The sequence below is a fragment of the Tachyglossus aculeatus genome, chromosome 20, assembly GCF_015852505.1.
Source record: "Tachyglossus aculeatus isolate mTacAcu1 chromosome 20, mTacAcu1.pri, whole genome shotgun sequence".
Classification (NCBI taxonomy): Eukaryota; Metazoa; Chordata; class Mammalia; order Monotremata; family Tachyglossidae; genus Tachyglossus; species Tachyglossus aculeatus.
This window is the reverse complement of record NC_052085.1, coordinates 22,542,817-22,568,871: the sequence shown is the minus strand read 5'-3', so window position 1 is coordinate 22,568,871 and position 26,055 is coordinate 22,542,817. Positions and strand designations below refer to the sequence as shown.

General features: G+C 40.4%; 1 protein-coding gene across 1 annotated transcript in view; it reads left to right on the top strand.

Moving 5' to 3' along the window:
- Window positions 1-26,055, top strand: part of DYNC2H1 (dynein cytoplasmic 2 heavy chain 1) — a 224,903-nt gene that overhangs the window by 124,252 nt on the left and 74,596 nt on the right. Inside the window, exons 76-83 of the mRNA XM_038761670.1 lie at window positions 117-189; window positions 8,944-9,104; window positions 10,203-10,328; window positions 11,390-11,500; window positions 12,980-13,135; window positions 16,087-16,162; window positions 18,128-18,336; window positions 20,444-20,548. Coding sequence (XP_038617598.1) covers window positions 117-189; window positions 8,944-9,104; window positions 10,203-10,328; window positions 11,390-11,500; window positions 12,980-13,135; window positions 16,087-16,162; window positions 18,128-18,336; window positions 20,444-20,548 — 1,017 coding nt within the window. The remainder of the gene's footprint in view (window positions 1-116; window positions 190-8,943; window positions 9,105-10,202; window positions 10,329-11,389; window positions 11,501-12,979; window positions 13,136-16,086; window positions 16,163-18,127; window positions 18,337-20,443; window positions 20,549-26,055) is intronic.

Genomic DNA, 26,055 nt, shown 5'->3' with positions numbered 1-26,055 from the left:
AACGTTTGAGGAAAGACTCTTTAAAAAAAAAATGAGTAAAAAATCTGGTCCATTGGTGCTTGATGTTTACAAGGTAGAGGACTGAACTGTATTTATTCTTTGCTTTTTATCCCAAGGTTCTGGTGGTACAGGCTCTCAGACCGGATAGACTTCAAAGTGCCATGGCCCTTTTCGCATGCACAGCTCTGGGTAAGTATACTATTTTCATTCTGTGAAAGCCATTCACATTATATCCTCTCACTTTTAAAAAATTTCCTCTGGTATAATTTTATAGACAACATTTTGAGGTTTTCTTGTTACTTTCTGCCATATTCCATTTTCTACAAGTTGCACTGGGCTTTTCAGAATGGCAGGGTTTTTTTGGTGGGTGTATATGACCTGAAGGCATTCAGTGAAGGATTTTGGTGTTCTTTCATCACAAAGAAATCTAAAGCCTAGATTAGGTTGTGAATTGGCCAGTGATTCACCTTGTGGCTATCATCAGTGGTATTTGTTGAGTGCTTACTGTGTGCAGAGCACTGCATAATAATAATTGCTATTATTGTTATTATTCTTGTTGTATTTAAGTGCTTACCATGTGCCAGGCACGGCAGAAAGCACTGGGGTGGATATGAGCAAATCGGGCTGGACACAGTCCCTGTCCTATGTGGGGGCTCACAGTCTCAATCTCCATTTTACAGATGAGGTAACTGAGGCCCAGAAAAGGGAAGTGATTTGCCCAAGGTCACACACCAGATAAGTGGCAGAGCTAGGACTAGAACCCGTGACCTTCTGATTCCCAGGCCCATGCTCTACCTACTAGTCCATACTGCTTTCCTTAAGCGTACTGTGCTAAGCGCTTGGGAGAGTACAGTCTAACAAAGTTGGTAGACATTTTCCTGCCCACAACAAGCAACTGACTTCCTGGGTCTTTATTTTCCATACCTATGAAAAGAACCGATTCCCTCCAGGGTGATTGTTTTGAATAGAAAATCAATAAATCAATAGTATTTATAGATTGCTTACTTAGTTCACAGCATCGAACTGTTTGTACCAATATAATTGAATTAGCAGACCAAGCCCCTACCCGCAAGAGGTTGCACTCTAGCAGAGACAGACATTAAAATAAATCACACCCTTGCCCACTTACTTCTTCAGAGACGCAGCATGGCCCAGTGGAAAGAGCATAGGCCTGGGAATCAGAGGATCTGGGTTCTAATCCCAGCTCCCCACTTGCCTGCTCTGTGACCTTGGGCAAGTCACTGAACTTCTCTGTGCCTCACCCACCTTATCCATAAAATGGGAATTAAGACTTTAAGCCTTATGTGGGACAGAGACTGTGTCCAACCCAATTATCTTGACCCCACGTGGGACCTGATTGTCTTGTATCTACCCCAGCGCTCAAACACATAGAACTGCTTAGAGAATACCACAGTTATTATTCTTGTTTTCCAGGTCCCAGCTAGAATTCGGAGGGCAAGGATATGAGAGCAAACAGCACTATACAAAACACTAACATTAGAATGAATTTCTTTGCACAGATTCTCGGTCTCTGAAGCCTCGGGACCAAACTCATCTGTCATTTCCGATAGAAAGCTCCACTATCATCCCTATGCAGCTTGCCAGTTATCCGCTGCTCCATTTAGCTGTTAATTCTCTCCCTTTCTGACGTGGCTTGTTTTGGACTGAGAATTAAGAAGCAGCGTGGCTCAGTGGAAAGAGCCTGGGCTTGGGAGTCAGAGGTCATGGGTTCAAATCCCAGCTCCGCCACTTGTCAACTGTGTGACTTTGGGCAAGTCACTTCACTTCTCTGGGCCTCAGTTACCTCACCTGGAAAATGGGGATTAAGACTGTGAGCCCCATAAAAAATAATAATAACAACAATAATAATAATAAATAATGATGGCATTTATTAAGCACTTTATTAAGAGAAGTGAAGTGATTTAACCAAAGTCACACAGCTGACAATTGGCAGAGCCGGGATTTGAACCCATGACCTCTGACTTGAAAGCCCGTGCTCTTTCCACTGAGCCACGTTCCTTCTCTAATGTCCCCCTGTGGGACAACCTAATTACTTTGTATCCCCCCCAGCGCTTAGAACAGTGCTTTGCACATAGTAAGTGCTTAACAAATGCCATTATTATTATTAAATCAGGGGAGGCTGACAAGCTCTCTACCACATCAATTTCATGAAATAAACGCTCCACTAGTATGGAAAGGCCCAGTTGTAGGCTCTGCCGCAGTCTTTTATAGGTCTCTAAAGTTTTTCTGAAGTGGCAAAGGACATTGTTCGGAAGGATATGTGCCTCCACCGATTCTGTGACTCTCACCACACCTGATCGGCTGACATCAAAGCCAGAGAGCCGTCGGATATCATTGCATCACAGGGTTTTCACGGGAAATCAATATGTGATTCCCAGCGATAGCGCAGTCGCCGTAGGGAGACCAACCTAATTAAACTGAGAGGCACCTATATGACAGCACTGCCAGCCTTTGTCATCAGAAGTCAATCAATCAATCAATCGTATTTATTGAGCGCTTACTGTGTGCAGAGCACTGTACTAAGTGCTTGGGAAGTACAAGTTGGCAGCATATAGAGACAGTCCCTACCCAACAGTGGGCTCAGTCTAAAAGGGGGAGACAGAACAAAACGAAACATACTAACAAAATAGAATAAATAGAATAGATATGTACAAGTACAATAAATAAATAAATAGAGTAATAAATGTGTACATACATATATACAGGTGCTGTGGGGAAGGGAAGGAGGTAAGGTGGGGGGGGATGGAGAGGGGGACGAGGGGGAGAGGAAGGAAGGAAGTCACGAATCAGACAACTGCCCTGCCTAGCGAGTCATCACGGTGCCCAGTGAAATTTCAACCCAAAGCAGCCCAACCCAGAGCAGTCTAAATATATCATTCATTCAGTCGTTCATTCAGTGAATCGTATGTATTGAGCACTTGCTGTGTGCAAAGCACCATCCAATATAACTCATATGTCATACCTTATGCTTCCAACCACAGACTTCTTACATATCTATTACTCTATTTATTTATTTATTTATTTATTTATTTATTTTACTTGTACATTTCTATCCTATTTATTTTATTTTGTTGGTATGTTTGGTTCTGTTCTCTGTCTCCCCCTTTTTGACTGTGAGCCCACTGTTGGGTAGGGACTGTCTCTATGTGTTGCCAATATGTACTTCCCAAGCGCTTAGTACAGTGCTCTGCACATAGTAAGCGCTCAATAAATACGATTGATTGATTGATTGATTGAGAGAAAAGAGTCGAGTTGCCTCTGTGATTCATCAAGTCCCATCCTCTCCCCCTCGTCCCCCTCTCCACCCTCCCCATCTTACCTCCTTCCCTTCCCCACAGCACCTGTATATATGTATATATGTTTGTACATATTTATTACTCTATTTATTTATTTATCTTGTGCATATCTATTCTATTTATTTTATTTTGTTAGTATGTTTGGTTTTGTTCTCTGTCTCCCCCTTTTAGACTGTGAGCCCACTGTTGGGTAGGGACTGTCTCTATGTGTTGCCAATTTGTACTTCCCAAGCGCTTAGTACAGTGCTCTGCACATAGTAAGTGCTCAATAAATACGATTGTGATGATGATGATTCTCTAAAGTCGTCTCACCCTCCTTCTTGGGATCTTGTCACTAACCAAAGTTGGAGTATCACACTATTTATGCCTCTTCATCTGCTCTACTTCGAGCATGACATTTTCCTGAATGAAGGTATATTTGATTTTAAATGTCAGCGATGACATTTTGGAATAATTGGTCTTGAGCCTTTTTTTTCCCCCATAGAGGAAAATTAAGAAACGCAGTGGGCACAGTGTAATTAGAGATATGGCTAAGGGCCATTTCCATTTGGATATTTACCTCCTAATAAATTGAATTTTTTTTCTCATTGAAAGTTTTTTAATATTTCATAATGCAAGTAATCGATGGCTTCCTCAATCCTTAGAGACTCATATTTTCTGTGTTAGGTTAAAAACAGCTATGCCTAATCAGTACTAGTTAATGTACAACTATTGAAACTCAATTTAGTATTTTGATGACCAGTCAAGACTTAGACACTGGCTTTATTTTTTTGTTTTGTTTTTTGTTTTGTTTTTTTCTTTGGAATTTGTTAAGTACTTACTAGGTTTCAAAGCACTTTTTTAAGTGCTGGGGTTGAGATAAGTTTAGATCACTTTTTCCACTATGAACTACTTCTGCTTCTTTATAACAAATGCCAGTAGCAGATGACCCCCATACCTATTTTAGATAACAAAAGTAAATAATTTTGGCTACACCTCCGTTGGGCTTATCTGTCCCCAATAATTAAAAACCTCATCCCTCAGTAACAGAACTGGCTAGGATTCTATTTGCGCAGGGAGAGTTCAAAAAAACTGTCTAGCAAGGGCCGTGAAAAGGAATTTGGCTCTGAGAAGGTACTTAAAAGAGAATGTTGGCTCTTTTGTATGTCATGACTCACATGAGATTTTTAAAGTCTTATGAAAGTTCTGATGTGTTAAAGGTTTCATTGACACTAAATCTTCCAACATTTCCATCCTTTCTGACAGGCTCCCTGCTATTAGCCTCCTCAATCTAATATAGAATTGCAGATAACATCATTTTAAATGCTGATGGGAGAACATCACCCTGTTATAGTAGTAGTAGTACTAGCACTTAGCATCCACCGAGTACAGTGCTCTGAAAGAAACACTTGGGAACCAAGTGTTCAACCAAGAAACAACATGTTCCCTACCCACAGGGAGCTTACAAACTAATGGGGGAGGCAGGCGTTAAAAATGTTTACAAATAAAGTAATCAAAAAAAGTCAGTGACTGTAATAAGAAGTACACAAAAATAAGTAAGTGCAAAAACATTTGCAGTGGCCAAGGGTAGTTACAACCTGGGATGCCAGGAACTGATTGAAGAAGTATTGTTGGAGGCGAGAGGATTTTAGGAGGAATTTTAGGAGAACTGGGGTTGGTCAGGTTAGGAGAGGCTCGAGGAACAGCGGGAAGGCAAGGAGGATGTGGTACTTTGGAGGGATGTGTTGCCGAGTAGCACTCTAAAATGATTCGTGCAGCGGCAAGAGCCGGAATTGGGCCGTGGGACTGAGGGAAGATCCTTCTTTTCGGGGAGACTGGAGCATATTCAAAAGCACGGATGCCAACAGGGCAAGAGGGGGAAAAGAGTGGTGAATTGAGGGAGGAGAATGCGATCGTCAATCAATCGTATTGATTATGATTGTAATCAATTGTATTGATTGAGTGCTTACCAGCAGAGCACTGCCCTTAGTACTCGAGAGAGAGTACAATGCAAGAGAATTAACGGACCTGTTCCTTGCCCATAACAAGGTTGCAGTCTAAAGGGGGAGACAGACATTGATGTGAATAAATAATTTATAATCTCAAATGTGTAGATAGGTACATAAGTGCTATGGGGTTGGGGGAGAAGCGGATATCAAGTGTCCAAAAGTTGAAGTGAGCAAGTGATTTTCAGAGGTGAAAAGGAATTGGGTCCGAGGTGCAGGGAGAGGGTGGGTTTGAGAGAGGAGGCTGGAGGCACCCCCCTGACAAATGCCCACTGGGTTGCGTTTCCTACTGAATTTATCCCCTTTGTCCTGTTTGGTGATTGCCTCAGCCATCTCGCCACTCCTGGATTGGATCTGCTATTTAGTCGAAGTAATTTATTTCTCCACTTGTATTTATTTGGATCTATTCTTACGCTCATTTAACTACTGTTTCATTAGTAGTTAAATACCCTTCTAGAATGTTCTTGAAAGGCCACCGGGTGACATGCTATTCATCAAAAACCTGGACTACAAATCACCCAATTGTCAATTCTTCTGCTAAATTGTAGAGACCCAGGCGGCTTGAATAGTATTGACTGAGAGGCTGCAGATCAGCTAGAGTTGAGAAGAGGCTCTGAAATTGATCAGTTTTACAAGAATTGCAAGACACTGGCTCTAAATATGTTTGGGGCCGGACACCCTTCTGCGTATTCAAGTATCCTCAAAGGGGCATTTCTACAAACTTAAAACCGATCATATTCAAAGCCCAGTTTCTCTTTTAGAACAGAATGCCCATGCTTGTCTGCTTGCATTAGAATAGATTGTGTCTTGCCAGTGTGATGGAAAGAGAAAGATTCAAGGTATAAATTGTGAAGTTGGCATCGCAATTGCACAAGCCCCCTGACTGATCTAAATGATACTGTATTGGCCTCTCAGAATTAAATGACCTCCCTAAGTGACAAATTTACTACTGTGGAGTGAGAGTAAAGGGAATCTGACTTCTTATTTTGTAATACCCAAATGGCCCAAAATAGATTTCAAGCATCGGAAGTATGTCAAGCAAGTTGGCAAATCATTCATTGTCATATTTATTGAGCGCTAACTGGGTGCAAAACACTGTACTAAGTGCTTGGGAGAGTACAAGTTAAGAATAAACAGCACATTCCCTGCCTCCAACGAACATGAACAAGAGAACGTTCTAACACTGAGACTATGTTTACAAGACCTTATGAAGGAAAGGAGCACCTCAGATATGTACATTTGCAAACACATTGGAAATATGATTTGAGGAATTTTCCCGAATGACCCTACTGTTCAAATTACCCGGAGACCTTGGGTTGGGATCTGTTTCAGGATTTGAATATTGTGGCCAATAATCAATAAGCGGAGAAGGCAGCATGGATTTGGGAGTCAGAAGGACCTGGGTTCTAATCCCTTCCTTGCTACTTTGGCAAGTCACTTCACTTCTCTAGGCCTCAGTTACCTCACCTGTAAAACGGGGATTAAAGCTGTAAGCCCCTCGTAGGACATGAACTGTGTCCACTACACAGCCCCAGTGCTTAGTACAGCATCTGGCACATAGTAAATGCTTAACAAATAAATAGTCACCTTGGGAGCTAAGGATGCCCAGAAGGAGTTTCAATATATTAGGGTAGTTTAAACCCCCAAAATACATTTTCTTCATAACATTGACATTAAGCAGTATAGATAGTGTTTACACTAAATGTGCTCTTAAAAGCCTTCTAGTAAAAAAGAAAAATGACATGTCATATGCATATTGCTCAATTTATTTTCATCAAATACTGCATAGTGGCAAGCTCTCCAAAGCAAATGGCTACATTAATTTGATTTGAAACTTTTTAAGAACACAAATTGCGGATCGAGTTTTCCGCTGAAAATCCATTAGAAAATGCCACAGTTAAATATAACACTCATGCAGTAGCACACTGGTGTTGAAATTTGGCCTTAGGCCCTGATATCCTGATGATTGGAGGTTGTCGAATGTAATTTGAAATATCTTGCTGTGCCCCTGAATTGATATTACAGTTTCCAATGAACTGGATATTTCTGCAGACCTTCATTTTCTTATCTTGTTCAACACTGCCACAGCGATGTTCCCACCACGGAAGGATGGTTTTTGTAAAATCTAAAAGTGCCTTGGAATAACCAGAGTTCTCATTCAGATGATTTTATAAGTCTGAAAATGGACATTGATAATCAGGGAGGCAGATAGTGTGTCAAAATGAGGAACGAACCCATTGTTGTTGTTCACTCCTAGGAATCTGAAAATTATCAGTCAGTGGCATTCGAGTGCTTACTTTTTGCAGAATGCTGTTCTAAACGCTTGGGTGAGTAAAATACAACAAAACTAGTAGACACATTTCCTCTCCACAAGGAGCTCACCGTCTAGAGTTGCGGCTATTTTCTCTATAAAGTGTGAGGAATTTTAGATACCAATAATTTGATATTCAATCCAGTTAATAAGAACAATCATAAGGATTTAGAAGAAGCCAGTTAACATGCCTTTCCAAACTCAGAGGCCAGAATCTGAGTGCGAATTAATATCCTGTTTCCTCAGTGCTTAGTACAGTACCTTGCTCCAGGAATGCCCTTAACAAAGGAATTAATGAATAGTTCTAAAGCTTTATCAAGTGATTTTTTTAAACATTATGATATAAATTTTGATTTGAAACTATGAGCAAGCTATTACATTTTATACAGTGTAAGAACTACAACTGATCAATTATCAATCCAGTTTTAGAGATTTGTTTACATGTAACTTGTTAACCAGCATTTGGGAAAAAATGTAGTTTTAATGCACTTTAAAGTCCATATATTATGAACTTCATGTACAAATAAAACTTCTTATTCGAAGGAACAGGAAAAAAAACAATGTAATAATTCACCCCAACCTTTAACATCCATGTGATTTCCAAAGATATAATGTAGGAGACCCACTTGCTGTAGACCGTTTCAAAATGATAAAAAAATAGGCATTGAATTCAAATACTTTGAGGTTGGGCTTGACACAGACATTTCTTTTGTAGTTTAAAATTTTGCAGCAATTTTTGTCATCTCAAGATTATTTCAGTGTTAATTTTTATCATATAATATAGGTTGTTTACATTTTCTTTTGATAATTTTCTAATCAAATCATTACAACGTTCAATAGATCATGTGAAAAAGAAAATGGTGTATTCAGTTTCCAAGTGCAATTGTTCCTTACATTTTTTTCCTCATGTAGTGATTGTGACCCTCATACTTGAATTAGGTGTAACCAAAGAGCAAGTGCATTAAAAAAATTGTAGCCAGCTTCAATGTATATATCTCTAAATTTTTGCTACCCTTTACCTTTAATTTATTTTGTGTACTTCTCTTCTGTCAGATTATAAGCTCCTTGACCTCAGTGGTCAGGTCTTATTAGGCTCTGCGGTATTCTCCCAAGTGCTCAGTACAGTGCTCAGCACAGAGGAAGCACTCAATAAGTACCATCCATCCAACCACTGTTGTAACATGTGATGTCCTTTGTACCTCTTGAATTCTGCAATTCGTAGGAATGCCAAATTTCCAAGTGCTCTGGGCACTATTTCAATTCATTTATTTCACCGAGCAGCGTTTTTTTTCAGATGAATATAATCGTCCTTATTTCTTTATCATTTTAGGAATGAAAGAGTTATCTCCACCCCCTCTGAATTTGAAACGCTTATACAGGGAGACCCTGGAGATTGAACCCATCCTGATCATTATTTCTCCTGGGGCTGATCCTTCCCAAGAACTACAAGAACTTGCCAATGCTGAAAGAAATGGAGAATGTTATCATCAGGTTAGCACTAAACATTTGCTGCTTCTAGCTATCGATCAAGTGAGGTGACTTGCCCACGGTCACAAAGCAGACAAGGGGCAGAGCCGGGTTTGGAACCCAGGTCCTTCTGACTCCCAAGACCCTAGTGCTCTATCCACTAGGCCACGCTGCTTCCAGTGAGTATTAGCCACATTTTCTACGACTGACAACCCTTAGAGAAAATCTGTGCTGCCTGAAACGAGTATGGAATGTCGTTCAAGCCCAGGATTGAAACTGGGCTGAGGAGGGGCCAAGAAAATTGAGAAATTTTAGACCGAAATAATCGGTTCTCACCCACATCTGATACATAACTTTCTCAGTTATATAAAAACTTAAAATGCTGTAATTCATGTGAATCTGTCATGTCAAACTAACTTTCGTGTTTCTAACAGCTTCGAATACCCTTGTTCCCCAATAAAAGACCTTGCTCCCAGAGACTGTGGCCCTTTCTGTGGCTCCCCTACATTCCCCTGCTAGGAGAACCATTCGTTATCAATTTTCTCCATTTTACATTATGAATCTAATTAAATTAACCTTTAGGAGATGGTTTCTTTTGTTTATTCCAAACAGTATCTATCTCCTAAAGCACTGGGGAGAAGAGAGGATGTCATTTTTTTTCTCTAGCATAGCAGATCACTGCCCAAAGAATCCTTTATTTTGAGAAACGCAACAACATCTAAGAGGACAGAGATTGAGGGCTCTTGTCCCATCTTTTCTGATTATTTTTCATGCAAGCAGTAGGTTGAGGATGGTTTGGGAATTTGTTGACAACTCAAATTCTGAATTATTTCCAACTATTATATTTTTTAATCTTTCAGGGGGTCATTTTTACAGTTCTTTCCTTGGCCCACTGAATATTTATTTCCATACATCGCGTTAATCTGTAAATTTATTATTGGTGATCCAGTAGAATGACAACCACTGGACAGTAAGGAGTGTGAGTAAAGATCTCGCACATGTTACAGAATAGCCAGACAAAGAAATCATAGCCAGTGTCCTAAATGAAATGGAAAAATGTACAATGTCATGATGCATGTATTATGCTATGTATTCCCCATTCCCCCACCTTTTTTTTTCCAGGTTGCAATGGGCCAGGGCCAAGCTGATTTAGCCATACAAATGCTAAAAGAATGTGCACAGAATGGAGAATGGCTCTGCTTAAAGAACCTGCATCTTGTGGTTTCCTGGCTGCCCATTTTGGAAAATGTAGGTTTATAGATAACGTTGGTCAAAAAATTACTTTTATCCCATTCAGACAGCTTCAGTTTGAATAGTCAAGGACCCAGAGAGCATAACTCTATCCCCTGATTCATGAATTGACCATGAACCTTTTAGTAGGGGCTGGAACTCAGGGCTCCTGGATTTATTTCAAGCTTTTCCATCAACTGTCCAGAAGAGCCTCTTGCCTTGCAGCCTTAATTTGATTCAGTCGTATCTATTGAGTGCTTATAGTGTGCAGAGTACTGTAGTAAGCGCTTGGGAGAGTATAGTACAACAACAGATACACATTCCTTGCCCACAATTGAGTTCACAGGCTTATGTCTGTGTCTTAATCTTCAGCTAACTTGTGGATGAAGTCTAATCAGACTTAACAAATAACTTTTAGTAAAATAATTTGCAAACAGGGCACTCATGTAAGGCACAGTTTTATTCAGTAATAATAACTGAAAAGACTAGAGAACACAGGAATGTTGGTAGCATCTTTTTAGGGAACAGTGATTGTATACTTATTGAGGCCATGGTTGTCAGTATATAGGTCCTATTAATATCAATTTGATTGTATTTTCAGTAAAATTGTGGATTTGTAAAACGGAGAATTTTGACCAGAATAGAAGATGCATACTTTTAGACTTATGAATCACATTTTTGGGGGGAAAACCCCCCCCAAAAAACTCCTATATATTTTTAACCTTTGAGGCTTCAATCAGATGAAATCTCACAAGATTCCATAACCTGTTTCAAGCTATAACTGGGCTTATTGAGTTTGTGGTTTCTGTTAGGTGTGAGGTTAAATAAGGGCTTGTTTCAGGCTCTGCCTAATCTGGAAGTTGCTCTTGTCAGTTTCTGGCTGCGGTCAGAATGGTAACAGTCACTGCTGTGAAACCCCCTTTGTCAAACCAAATCCCACAGAAATCCATTCTCATAATATACATTTTTCTAGTAGACCAGGGTCTCAGTTTTTACAATCTTAACCAAGTATTTTGTGTGTGTGGTGTGTGTGCGTGGGTGTGTGTGTGTGTGTTTTTGTGGTACAAATTTTTTTGAAGGAATTGAATACACTCCAACCAAAAGAAAACTTTCGCCTGTGGCTCACTGCTGAAGTTCATCCCAAATTTACTCCCATCTTACTTCAGTCAAGTTTGAAGATAACCTATGAGGTAATGTTTTGGTCATAAACTTAGATGCCTGTTGGGTGAATGCAAGCGATTGATGCAGTTGTAGCTTTTGCAAAACTATGCATAGTCTAAAAATCTGTTGGACAGACAACAAACAGGTCAATTCTCTCTTTTCTCCTCTTCTCTTCTCTTCTCTTCTCTTTCTCCTTCTCCTTCTCCTTCTCCTTCTCCTTCTCCTTCTCCTTCTCCTTCTCCTTCTCCTTCTCCTTCTCCTTCTCCTTCTCCTTCTCCTTCTCTTCTCTTCTCTTCTCTTCTCTGTTCTCCTCTCTCTTCTCTCCTCATCTCTTTTCTCTTCTTCTCTCTTCTCTCTTCTCATCTCTTTTCTCCTCTTCTCTATTCTCCCTTCTCCTCCCATCCTATCATTCACCCCACTGTGGGTTAATTTATCCATTAATTTTTTTTTGAATGATTACCCTGCAAATCTCACTCATAACTATGACCTATATTCATCAGTCAGTTGCATTGAGCACTTACTGTGTGCAGAGCACTGTACTAAGTGCTTGGGAGAGTACAATACAGCAATAAATGGACACATTCCCTGCCAACAACAAGCTGACAGTTTAGCGGGGGAGACAGACATTAATGTCAAGAAATAAATTGCAGGTATTAATTACAGTTTATGTCTCCAGCCCTCCTCAGTCAATTATAAACTCCCCAAGGGCAGGGGTTGTGTCTTTTACCTCTGTTATACTTTTCCAAAAGCTTAATGCAGTTTTCTGCACTTAGCAGGTACTCGATAAATAGCATCAGTAGACTTTGGACCTCCCCTGAACTCTCTCCAAGAAATCTGGGGTGGTCAGTCAAGTTTTAGGAAGTCTGTACTTGTATCAGGTGGCTGGAAAAGTCTCAGAAATGGCCATCTCTGGTTTTTCTGGAGCCCATTCTGAATCTACTGGATCATACCACGGGACAGTCGTAGGAGCTTTGAAACTAACCGGCCTGGTGACTAGGAGGGTGTGGGTCGTATGGACAGCGTTTGCCTGACTGGCTCCATGTCTAGTTTTGGATGGCATAAATGGCCTAGGGCCTTTTAATTCAGCCATGCCAAATAGCCTGGTGCAGTAAATCATTTAAAGCACTCCTTTGGGAGGGTATCAGATTGTTGGAGCAACTTTCCCAAAGATTTATGGTGTAGTCTTTTTCAGATAAATCACAAGTGACAACTTTCTTGAGTCTCAGTTCCTTACAAAGGGAGTAGAAATAGCTAACGCTGGGTAGTGAAGAGTAATGGTCTTATAGCTCACCTTGGGATCCTTGGATGAAAAGCTTTAATTACATTTTTCCTATTTGGAGAAAAAGATCAGGCAGCTCTTCCTTTGTAATATTTCAATGATATCATTTGAAAATTCAGAAATAGCTTTTAAATTAAAATTTCACTTCAGAGCTAAATATTTCACCTTGTGAAATATGCCAAAAAAGCTGAGGAAATGTGAAAATCCTATTTTTTTTTTCACTTTCCAGGCACCTCCTGGTTTGAAGAAGAACTTAATGCGAACTTATGAATCTTGGACTCCAGAGCAAATTAATAAAAAAGATATTTTGTCTCGAGCACATACTCTCTTCAGCTTGGCTTGGTTTCATGCTGCCTGCCAAGAAAGAAGAAATTACATTCCTCAAGTAAGCAAAAGAATTTCTTGGAAGGGATTTGTTTCTATGGAATCTTTTCATGAAAATATTTCTGTATTGGGGCTGATAAATCTGGCCGTTTCTACAAATGTCAGAGAAAATGGAAACTGCTTTATTTAGCTAGTGCCTGCATCACCCATGAGACACCTTTTTAAAGAAGAGTCTTCATGATTGCCACAAAAATAATTTGATTTAAAAGCCACTCCAGGATGTAGTGAAAATGTTGAACACTTTAAACGAAGGAGGATGGAAGTGTGTGGAGAAGAAAATGAAGAAATTAAATAACCAAGCTTCTCGTTAAGATTGGAGCGAGGGAAATGAACTCATGTCTTGTGATTAGGATCTAATGATCAATGGATCAATTTAATGGCATTAACAAGTACCTTTAATCACAATTTTCTAAAAGACCATGACTTAGCTGCATTTTGTTTTTGTTTTTCCCAAGTAAGCTTTACAACAGAGTGATACCAGAGGTATTAAATTAGATTTGATCTTTTTTGGGGAAATTCATTACCATGAGGTAGGATTTTTGCAAGCAGACTTGAAAGACAAGAACTTTATTAGCCCGCGGTCATTTGTCTTTCCATCTCCTGTGAAACATTTATGAAGACCAATATACTTCGTTCACTTTTGCTTTTCTCTCTATATATATTTTCTGGCCTGTCTAACTTCTGTATGCCTAGGGCTCCCCAATAATATTAAACTTGCAACACATTTCACTTTGACCTTGTTTCATATTGGTTAGAAATTGAAAAATAATTGGCTGTGATTAATGGAATTTCTGAGGCTCCGGTTTTGTTACTAATACCATGGGTTATACTGATTTACATTGTATTTAGGACAGTGATTGTCCTCACTACATAAACCCTATTCATCAGCCTATGTGAGGGCAGCCTACACCTAAATTTGATTTTAACTATGCTCTAAATTTCAAATTATTTTGGTCATAAGGTAGGAGTTCAGGTTTTTTTTCTAAAATTGGTGTTGGGGAAAGGATCTGAGAAAATTTCTCCGATTCTGATGTAGCCAGCCATATGATAGTAATAATAATATTTGTATTAAGTACTGTACTAAGCACTGGAGTAGATATAAAATCATCAGGTCCCAAATGGGACTCACACATTACATTTTTTAATTGTTTACATTTTCTTTTGATAATTTTCTAATCAAATCATTACAACGTTCATGTTCTAAGTAGGAAGGAGGACGGGTCTTGACTCCCCATGTTGCAGATGAGGGAACCGAGACACAGAGAAGTTAAGTGACTTGTCCAAGGTCACACGGTCATGGAATTGTGTAATGAACATAATGATAATGGTATTTGTTGAGCACATATTATGTGCCAGGCATTGTACAATACAAGAAAATCTGGTTGGACACAGTCCCTGTCCTACATGGGGCTCACCATCTCAGTCCCCATTTTACAGATGAGGTAACTGAGGCCCAGGGAAGTGGCTTGCCCAAGGTCTCAGAGCATAATACTCTGATGAACTTGGGACAACCAGACGGTTTTAGACCAAGCCCATTGTTGTTCGACCTATTCCCTGCGGACATTCTTGGATGCAGCAAGAAATTTGAAAGGCGGTATTATGATATAATTCTGGTTGTCTAGGAAACACTTTCAGTTCAACAGGTAGAGAGCATCCAACCTCAGAGCCCTTCGATCCCTCCAGTACGTTGATGGCTTTTTCCTGGAAATGGACACCCGTGAAGCCTTGAAGACGATTATGACGGTCTCAGAATCGGCAAAGCACTATGGCTTTACGATCAATCTGAAAAAGATTGGAATCAATAAATACGATTGATGATGATGATGATTATGTACCACCCATATTGGAAAAGCCAAACCCAAACTAAAAGAGTGATAGCAATAGTATTTGTTACGCACTATGTGCCCAACGCTGTACTGAGCGCTGGGATAGAGTCCAGATTAATCAGATTGTACACAGTTCCTGTCCCACATGGGGCTCACAGTCTGAATCAGCTGTGGAGGATTTAATCCCGCTTCTACAGTTGAGGAAACAGGCCCAGAGAAGTGAATTGATTTGTCCAAGATCACACCGCAGGCAAGTGGCAGAGCCAGGACTAACTTACTCCTCCTAGCTGGACATTGGCACCTGTGTTCTGTTGAGCAAATTCAGTAAGAGAACAATTTGGGAAAGATATAAATACGAACACTGCCATGCGGATATAAAATACAACTTGAAAGTATTCAAAATTCAATGACTTTGTGACGTTGGGGCAAAAAAGATCAACATATTTCTACTTTTATACAAAAAAATTAAAAAGATAGAGGAGATGGAGGATTTATAAATATCATCATCATAATAATAATGGTATTTTATTAATCGCTTACATTGTGCCAAGCACTGTTCTAAGCACTGGGGTAGTTACAAGATAATCAGGTGGTCCCATGTGGGTCTCACAGTCAATGCCTATTTTACAGATGAGGTCACTGAGGCACAGAGAAGTTAAGTGATTTGCCCAAGGTCACGCAGCAGACAAGTGGCAGAGCCGGGATTAGAACCCATGTCCACTGACTCCCAAGCCTTTGCCGTTTCCACTTGGAATGTGTACAGTGAGCTTAAAATTCCCTCTATCCACTCAAGGAGTCTTCGGGTGGACATGCAACTAAAGGTGGCTTTATTAAAAAGATAGAATCTTCCAATGTCTGCCTATATCATATGTGGGGTAGAGTCAAAGTACACTACTTTGTATAATTTAGAAGGCAGAGATCTTGAAATATCTAAATCACCCACATGAACAAACAAACCTAAATCAACTATATCCTTCCTTAAGCTGTACCAGAAGTCAAATGAACATCTAAATCTTAAATTTAAGAACTGGCATAGTTACAGCATTCATTAATACAGTGACTACAAGGGTCACGGTTTAAAGTACACCTCTCTCTTTTCATTTTCCTTTTTCTTTTTGAATGGTAGGGTTGGACCAAGTTTTATGAATTTTCTTTGTCAGACCTCCGGGCAGGATATAACATTATCGATCGGCTCTTTGATGGTGAGTTTTTTACTAATGATTACAACTCTTTTCTCATCGTAAACCAGTGGTTCTTAATTAAAAAAAAAGTCTCTGGCGTCTCGTTGACCTTAATGAAATCATTTTGGGTGGGGTCATGGGGAGAATTCTGGCAAGACACTCAAGGTTTTAAACGAGCATCAAACCTAACCTCTTAAAAATTTAAGAAATGAGGTTAAGAAGTGATGGAGTTCTCGGGGTGTACTTAGGCATTTTGTGGGGCTAAATTTCCGACTTGTGCGGAAATGGAAGTTTGGAGGATAGAGCCCAGAAAGCCTAGTTAAGTCTTTGCAATTGCTGCCCCAAAGAGCAAGTATTCTGGAAGATATAAACAGTGTGGGCCACATCACACCCGCATTTAATGCCCACACAGCTCCTGGCATTTGAGTGGCTTAAGCCTGAGGCCCTTCTGGGACACAGGTTAGACATCGCCTCAGGATTTTACATCTGTAATTAAGAACTGGAATGGTATTTAGTACTCATTGTCAACACATTTTTTTTAATGGCATTTATTAAGCACTTACTCTGTGCAAAAGCACTGTTCTAAGCGCTGGGGAGGTTACAAGGTGATCAGGTTGTCCCACGTGGGGCTCACAGTCTTAATCCCCATTTTACAGATGAGGTAACTGAGGCACAGAGAAGTGAAGTGACTTGCCCAAAGTCACACAGCTGACAAGTGGCGGAGCCGGGATTTGAACCGACAACCTCCGACTCCAAAGCCCGGGCTCTTTCCACTGAGCCACGCTGCTTCCCCAATCTTGAATTTTGGGGAATCTTGAATTCCCCAATTTTGAATCTTGGAAAATTCAGGAGGCAGTGTGTTTTCCATAAAGCTTTCACATCTCTGGAATTTTCTCATAGCCTAACTTTGTCGTTAGGACCAAGTGTATTCTTTATGTTTTGTAGGTATGTTTTGGAAATCTCCCCTAAGGGGCCGTTCGATTGTTCTGGTTTGTCTAGGGCTGGGATCCTTTTTCCTAATTCTGTTCATCTCTCCCAAGCACTTAGTACTGTGTTCTACTCACTGGTGCTCAATAAATACCTCTGGTTGATAATTCAAAGTGTTTTTTATTGGTTCATATTTATATTATTTAATTATGGTATTTGTTAAGTGCTTATTATATGCCAAGAATTGGACTAAGCACTGGGGTTGATACAGAATATTCAGGTCAGACACGGACCCTATTCCACGTGGGACTCAAGGCCTATGTGGGAGGGAGAACAGATATTGAATCCCCATTTTAGAGATGGAGAAACTGTGGCCTAAAGAAGTTAAGGGACTTGTCCAAGTTCATATCACAGGTGGGCGGCAGAGCTGGGATCAGAACCCAGGTCCTCTGACTCCAAGGCCTCTTGTCTTTCCCCTAGGCCAGTTGTTGCTAGGTGATCATAAAATTATATTTCTTATACATTTTAATCACTTTTGTAGTATATCCATATTGTTTTGATCAATTTTTTGGATCCTGGGAACACATTAATTTACTCTGCATTATTTTGTATAGGACTGGGTTATGGGAAGGGAATGTCTGTTTATGGTTAAATTATACTTCCCCAAGTGCATAGTACGGTGCTCTGCTCACAGTAAGTGCTCAATAAATTTGAATGAATCTCTGAAGACTTGGTTTAGTGTTCTTCTGATGTAAAAGTGCCTGGTTGCCCTATGGCATCAGGTTGGTTTAATAATTGTGGTATTGTTTAGTGCTTACTATGTGCCAAGCCCTGTGCTAAGTGCTGGGGCAGATACAAGGTCACCAGGTCGGACACAGTCCCTGTGACCTAGGAGGGAGAAGAGGTTTGAGGAAATTGAGGCCCTGAGAAGTTAAGTGACTTGCCCAAGGTCACATGGCAGATAAGTGGCCAAACTGGGATTAGAACCCAGGTCCTCTGACTCCCAAGCATGTGCTCTTTCCACTAGGCCAAAGCTAATGAAATTATCTAAATTCACAGGTACCAAAGATTTTCAGTGGGAATTTGTGCATGGATTGCTGGAAAATGCTATTTATGGAGGTCGCATAGATAACTACTTTGATCTGAGAGTCCTCCGGTCCTATTTGGAACAGTTTTTTAATTCCTCAGTGATCGGTGGCTCACATCACGGGAGGAAGAAAAGCAGTTTCCCTTATGCCATCTCATTACCTAATTCCTGCAACATTTTGGTAAGTAGTTTTGAAGTATTCATCTGCATTTTTAAACAGATCTTATTTCCTTGTTTAGGATTACAGAGTTAAATAGTAACTAATTGTGTGGAATGTTATTCATGAATACTCAGAAACATAAGTAAAGCTAAGAAATGTTTCAATGCCCAGGAATGTTTCTGTGAAATGCCATGAAAGGGAATGTTATAATTTGGATCTTGAACCAACCAACACAGAGCTCAAGTTAGCCACCCAGGGGCTGGGTTTACCACTACCTATAAGTAAATTGAAAGGAAAATCCATAACAGATTATGAGAGAAATTGAGAAAGGCTAGAAGGTTCAAAAAGACTTTCAAGAAATCCATGAACAACAGTTTTGTGGTGTTTTGAGGGGGGAACGTTAAGAACCTTAACTATGTGTTCAGTAGATCCGGGATGAGATTTACATTAGGGGTGTTAATTGATGCATCCTTAAACTATTAGGATCAATGCAAGGAAGGCAAACTCACTGTTCCTCCAGGATCTTTTGATGCCATTATCTGAAGCGGAATCCTGAACAAAATTGGCTGTCGATTTGATCCGATGTGAAGCTGTTCAGGTGGTTCTGAGAGTACAATAGATTGCATTAAGATGTCGATATAATAGAGGCATCCATGCCAGCCCACAATAAACCTACAATCTAATGGGGACACAGCCACATAATGATTAAAGAAAGGAGGAAAAAGTGCCTAAGTAATAGAGTATGTGAGTCGATGCATGTAGAAATGTGGCAGCGGAAGCAATGAATGTAGAAGTCCTGAGATGATAGGTTGATGTAACCACAGAAGGAAAAAAAAAAAATCATCTCAAAAGTCCTCCTGGAGGATGTGGGGTGTGGGAGTTCTTCGAATATGTGGGAGAGCTGAGACTTGTAGTGCCTCAGTTTCCTTAGTCTGTGAGCACCAGGTGGATTAAAAAAAGAGAAAGAGCCCCAGGCATGAGAGGTGTGGACAAGAGGAAAGAGGCAGAGTGAGAAAATGAGGATTGGAGTGGTAAAGGAGTAGATGGGTAGGAATAAGTGTCCTACATTCCAGGTTCAATGTTTCTGTGGGCTTTTCTGTTTCATGTGGCTCTCCCCTTAAGTACCCCAGCCCCTTTGTGCTGAATGGGACTTGATCAAACATAGGGAATAATAGGGGGAAAAGCCATTCTCTGGGTTAATTGAATCCAAGGGCTTACATTAATTAGCGCTGCCAGGACAGTTTCTAGGAGCAAATTTTCCATTCATTCCAATGGAAAATTCAATTTTGTAAATGCTTACCTTACACAGGCACTTCGAAATTTGCTTTGGAGAATAAATTTTGGGTAAATGGCACTAAAAAAGATGGTGCAGGTGATTTTCATACCATACAGAAAATGTGTAGGTACAGCTTTTTAGAGCAGATCAACTTTAGGTCTATGTGCTTTATTTAAAAATAGTGGATATTTGGGGAATATCAGCAAATTAACAATCTCTTTTTTGTATGGAGTAGTAGCTGGGTGCATGTAGATGCTACTGCAGTTGAAAATGTATTTTCCCAAAATGTATATCACAGCAGAGGGAAATAGCACTTGTAAGTGCTTTGTAACGTTTAACAGCAGAACACTTTGAAGAACAACAATTCATTTGCACTTTATTACCTGAGACAAAACAAATTCAAAAAATTCTTTCTTCGAATCATTTTAGTCTCATTACTGAGTTCAAATATGTTTGGAGGCACTGAAGTAAGGTTTCAATTGAAGGAGAATTTCAAATTCCTGGAGCACAGTTGTCCCTGCTGGGCTCTTTAAGCTGAGGTGGTAGAACCCTGGAAGGGGTTTTGGCAAAAGAAGGGCAAAGTGAGGTCTAGAGTATAAGAATTCATATTAATTATCAATCAGCATTAATATAATACATTCATATTTGCATAGCATTTAAAATATCAGCCCTCGCTGATTTTTGTTACTTTAAAATGCCAAATACAACCTCAGTGTCAATCAGTCAGTGGTATTTATTGAGTGCTTATTGTGTGCAGGGCACTGTTCCAAGTGCTTGGGAGAGTACAGTACAACAGAGTTGGTAGACATGTACCTTGCCCACAATGAGCTGACAGTTGATATGCTTCTTTAGGACTATCGCACTGTAATTGAAAGTCTTCCTGAAGATGATAAACCCGGTTTTTTTGGTTTGCCTGCCAATATCGCCCGCTCATCTCAACGCATGATCAGCTCTCTGGTAAGGTTTTTCAATTTGAAGTGCTTGAACAATTTCATATTCAATCATTTATTGAATGTTTACTGTGTGCTTACTGTAGTAAGTGCTTGGGAGAGTACAGTATAACAATAAACTGACACATTCCCCGCCCACAATTAACAATGTCACTATGAATCATCACCTTCAAAGAGATTCAGGTCTATCCATGAATATGGTGCTTTGGTTGGAAAGGGGAAAGTAGTGCGGCATTCTCAACTCGATTTCCAGATGGGTTTTTTTTGTTTGTTTTTTTATGGTATTTATTAAGTGCCTACTATGTGCAAAGCACTGTTCTGAGCACTGGAGGGATACAAGGTGATCAGGTTGTCCCACGTGAGGCTCACAATCTTAATCCCCATTTTACAGATGAGGTCACTGAGTCCCAGAGAAGTTGAGACTTGCCCAAAGTCACACAGCCGATAAGTGGCAAAGCTGGGATTAGAACCCGTGACCTCTAACTCCCAAGCCGGGGCTCTTTCCACTAAGCCACGCTGCTTATCTAGCACACAGTTTTGAAAGACCTTTACTTCGTTCTGTAATTTCTGAGGGCATATGAAGAATTTGAGCAATGATTCTTTCTGAGGCTTAATGTCATCTGTCATTGCTGAGCATCAATGTTATGCTCTTCCTTCAAAACACTTTTCTTTACCTTTTTAAAATGGGCACAATTGTCTATATTCTCTTTTAATGTTAATGCGATTTTCTTCCACTTTGCTTCTCTGTGCTGTGGTTTCAATTTGGGTGTGCCATCGTATCTGCTGCTTAGGTAGTCATTGATCAATGAATCCATTGTATTTACTGAGCAGTTACCGTGTGCAGAGCATTTATAAAATATGCTTGAGAAGGTACAATATGACGGTATAACAGATTGGTAGATGCAACGAGTTTACAGTCTAGAGGGACCCTACAGTCTAGTCTTTGCTGCGAGAGGTATTTTTAATCACACAATTACTTTATTTAAAAAAAATTAAATTATTGCATCTAGCAGACTATCTTTCCTCAGCCTTCTCTTCAGTGGATTGCGTCAGGACAGCAAGAGAGAAGTGAACGGCAGAGTGAGAGAGTCAGGAAAAATAAAGGGAAAAAGAGAAGAAAGGATATTTTTCTTCAGTGGGGCAGCATCTCCAGATGGAAAATTCTTAAAGATTTTATTCTTCCTCTCTAGACCATAAGCTTGATGTGGGCAGGGACCATGTCTACCAACTCTTTTATAGTGAAGAAGCGGCGTGGCTCGGTGGAAAGAGCCCAGACTTTGGAGTCAGAGATCATGGGTTCAAATCCCGCTTTGGCCAATTGTCAGCTGTGTGACTTCGGGCAAGTCACTTAACTTCTCTATGCCTCAGTTACCTCATCTGTAAAATGGGGATTAAGACTGTGAGCCCCCCATGGGACAACCTGATCACCTTGTAACCCCCACCCCCAGTGCTTAGAACAGTGCTTTGCACATAGTAAGTGCTTAATAAATGCCATTATTATTATTACTCTCCGAAGTGCTTAGCACAGTGCTCCGCACACGATAAGAGCTAAATAAATATGATTGATTATTTAATAATTCAAAATGCAGTTTTGCAGTTTAGGTATAGTTCAGATGCAAATGAGTGAAGATTTTCAAAATCCTCTTTGCTACAGAACCATTACTGAATGTCTATAAAAACCCTATTTCCTGTAATTGTTTTAAAAAAAAGTCCCCATAAGGTGCCTGACTTGAAAATTTCATTCCCAAATCTTAGTTTACCATTTTTTTACATGACTGAGCTATAAATCAAAGTTTAACTGTTTCTGTTGCTCTTTGAGATCGACTATGATTAATTAACAGTACATCTCCATTATTAGAAATTATGCATGCTTATCAAGGAGAAAACCGATCTCCTCATTAATTGCCTACAAGAAAAATGGCTAGTGGCGTGCATTTTTAAAAATAGTCATAAATCCTTTAATAGTTGATGAGGAGTCAGTGTTCCAACAGCAACATCTATATTTCATAACAATACGAGTAGGCATAGTAATAGTATGTATTAAGCACCTCCTGGGAGCGGAGCACTGTGCTAAGTGTTGGGAGAGAATACATGGAGGGTGGAGGGAGAGGGGGAATTAAACACGGTCCCCGTCCCTTGTGGGGCTCACAATCTAAGAGTTTGAGTGTGGCTCAATGGGTAGAGCACGGGTTTGGGAGTCAGAAAGACCTGACTTCTAATCCTGGCTCTGCTACATAGTGTGACCGTGGGCAAGTCACTTCACTTCTCTGAGCCTCAGTTAACCTCATCTGTAAAATGGGGATTAAGACTGGGGGCCCTATGAGAGACAAGGGACTGTGTCCAACCTGACTGGCTTGTATCTACTCCAGTGCTTAGAACAATGCTTGGCCCATAGTAAGTGCTTAATGAGTACCATGGGTATTATTATTATGAGAAGAGATCGGAGGCAGAACACACCAGGAAAGAAGAAACATTAAAACACGATTCAACCCAAAAGACACCAGAGTCTCCAAGTCTTGGCAATAATGGAGGAGACCAAGAGCATCTGGAAGCAAGTCAGTGATGTGAGGGAAAGCGGTGGTTAGCACGGTGCTCTTCTCAGCATGGATGGAGAAGTCCGAGAGCACCCAGAAACCTCTTTTATTCCTAGGCCGGCAGGCATGGAGCATGCTGGAGTGGAGACTCAGTCTCAGGGTGGAAGGCGGCAGTTACGGCATTGTTTTTCTCAGGGGCGATGGAAGGGTAGGAGAACTTTGGAGTGGATTTTATCTCCATCCCTGTGCGCAAACTGAGTCTTAGGAACGGAGCCCCTCAGCGGCAGGAGGGAAGGCGAGGGTTACCATGGGGATTTTTCTCAGTGGCGAAGGAGGGGTGCGAGGGTATGTGGGAGCAGTTTTTATTTCCATCACAGTGCGTGCCAAGAACAGGGACCCTCGGCGGGAGGGAAGGCGGTGGTTACCATGGAGCTTTTCTCAGCAGCGATGGGGGGAAAAAGTCCGAGAGCATGCGAGAGCGGTGACACGGAGCCTGCCTAGAGTGGGGGCCCTCTGCAATGGAAGGGAAGTTACCTCGATTTGCTCTTTTGGCTAGTGGAGTCTGAAAGCAGGCGAGAATGGCGTTTCTCCACAGCACGGGATGAACAGGGCTTGTCGGGAAGAGGGACCCTTGCTTGTTGTGGGCAGGGAACGTATCTGTTTATTGTTATACTGTAATAATAATAATGGCATTTGTTAAGCGCTTACTATGTGCCAAGAACTGTTCTAAGTGCTGGGTGGGGAGGAGGCACAAGGTAATCAAGTTGTCCCATATGGCGCTCACAGTCTTAATCCCCATTTTACAGATGAGGTAACTGAGGCACAGAGAAGTGAAGTGACTTGCCCAAAGTCACACAGCTGACAAGTGGCGGAGTGGGGATTAGAACCCACGACCTCTGACTCCCAAGCCCAGGCTCTTTCCACTGAGCCATGCTGCTTCTCTACTGAACTCTCCCAAGCGCTTAGTACAGTGCTCTGCACACTGTAAGCACTCAATACATTCGATTGAATGAGTGGCATGAGGGAAGATGGCGGGTACCATGGTGTACTGGTATTTGTTAAGTGCTTACTATGTGCCGAGCACTGTGCTGGGTCAGATATAAGGCACGCAGGTCAGACGCAGTCCTTGTATCACATGGGGCTCACAGTCTAAGGAGGAGGGGAGCAGTTATTTAATCCCCATTCAATAAAAGATCAATTAAGGGACTTGCCCAAGGTCACACAGCAGCCAGGTGGTGGAGCTGGAATTAGACCTCAGGTCAGGAATCAGAATGCAGTAAGATCGCTGAAAAACTGCATTTGGTCTAGGATTAAAGTTTAAGGTTAAAATGTGATGGTTGCTTAGTTCTTAGCCTACTCATGATTTTAATATCTAATGATTGTTAATGATTTGTTTACTACTGCTTTGGTATCTTCAGGGTTGCCATAATCTTAGTAAAATGGAAAACAAAAATCAAGCAACAACAAAAAAATCTATGCTTTACTCCCCATGGAATGCTAAATCTAATTGATATGTGGCAAAAAGTTCACATATATGCTTGTAATGGTTCTCTCCTTGCAGGATAGCAACACTAGGCATTTCTACATGTCATTCAGCACTTAGAACAGTGCTCTGCACATAGTAAGCACTTAACAAATGCCAACATCATTATTATTATTGTTATTATTATATTGAGTACAGTTGTGGGAGCAGCTAAAGCTTAGAACTTTTAGCAACATCTTTTTCATTTTTTTCTGACGTGGGTTTCCGCCAACAGCTTTTACTCATAAACTAAGGCAGAGTGCTTGGGAATAAAAGGCTTTACACAGAAAATGAACTTCAGTCTTTGATTCATTAGACACCTTTGTCATCTAATAAGCAAAAAATTAGTTTTTCATCATTTAGCTTATGTTTCATCTAAATCAGGTTTGAATTGAAGGCAAAAAGAAGCAATGTGGCCTAGTGGAAAGAGCCTGGGCCTGGGTTCTAATGCCGGCTCTGCCATTTACTTGCTTTGTGGGAACTTGAGCAAGTCATTTAAGTTTTATGTCCCTCAGTTTTCTCCTCTGTAAAATGGGGATTAATACCTGTTCTCCCTCCAGTAGACCATCAACCCCATGCAGGAAGGGGACTGTGTTCAACCAGATTAACCTATATATATCCCAAGGCTAAGAGCTGTGCTTGGCATATAGTACAACAATTATCATTATTTTAAAGTCATTATAATTAAATTATTATTATGGTTAGTTGTCTTTATTGTTGGCAGAAGGCTTAAATACCTTTCCTCCCTCGTACTTAGACTGCAAGCCCCATTTAGGACAAGGACTACACCGAATCTGATTAAATTTGTGTCTACCGTAACACTTAGAACTAGGCATGTCACAAAGTATAAGCGCTTAACAAACTCTGGACTGTAAACTTGTCTTTAGACTAGGCTCATTGTGGGCAGGGAATGTGTCCACCAACTTTCTTATACTCTCCGAGGCATTAATACAGCACTCTGCGCATAATTAAACATTCAATAAAATACGATTGATGGACAAATATCATGTTATATTAACATATAAAGAATATATTATGTATTAATAAATGCAGTCAGTCATATTTATCGATCATTTAATTATGTGTAGAGTGTTGCACTAACTGAGAGAGTATGGACAGCACCATATAAAAAGTCCATTTTTAAAAAGCACTTTTAAAAAGCATTTTTAAAAAGGAAAAAAAGCAATTGGGAGAGTATGCTACAACAGAATTAGCATCATTTTAATGAAAAAGAAAAGGAAAAAAGGTTTCTCTGGGGAAGGGGTGTTGTTGGGACATCACCCAAATCCTCCTGAGTTGTGGTTTTGAAGTTCTGCAAGGCTACTGCCTTGGGGTGTTGCAACCTGTCCATGTTTTTAAGGAAAACTTCCAGAGATGCATTTAAAATTATCCTGCTCTTTTCCTTCAGAACAGAGCAAAAGAGCCCCCCTTTCCCCAGTCAGGGTGGCTGAATTATTT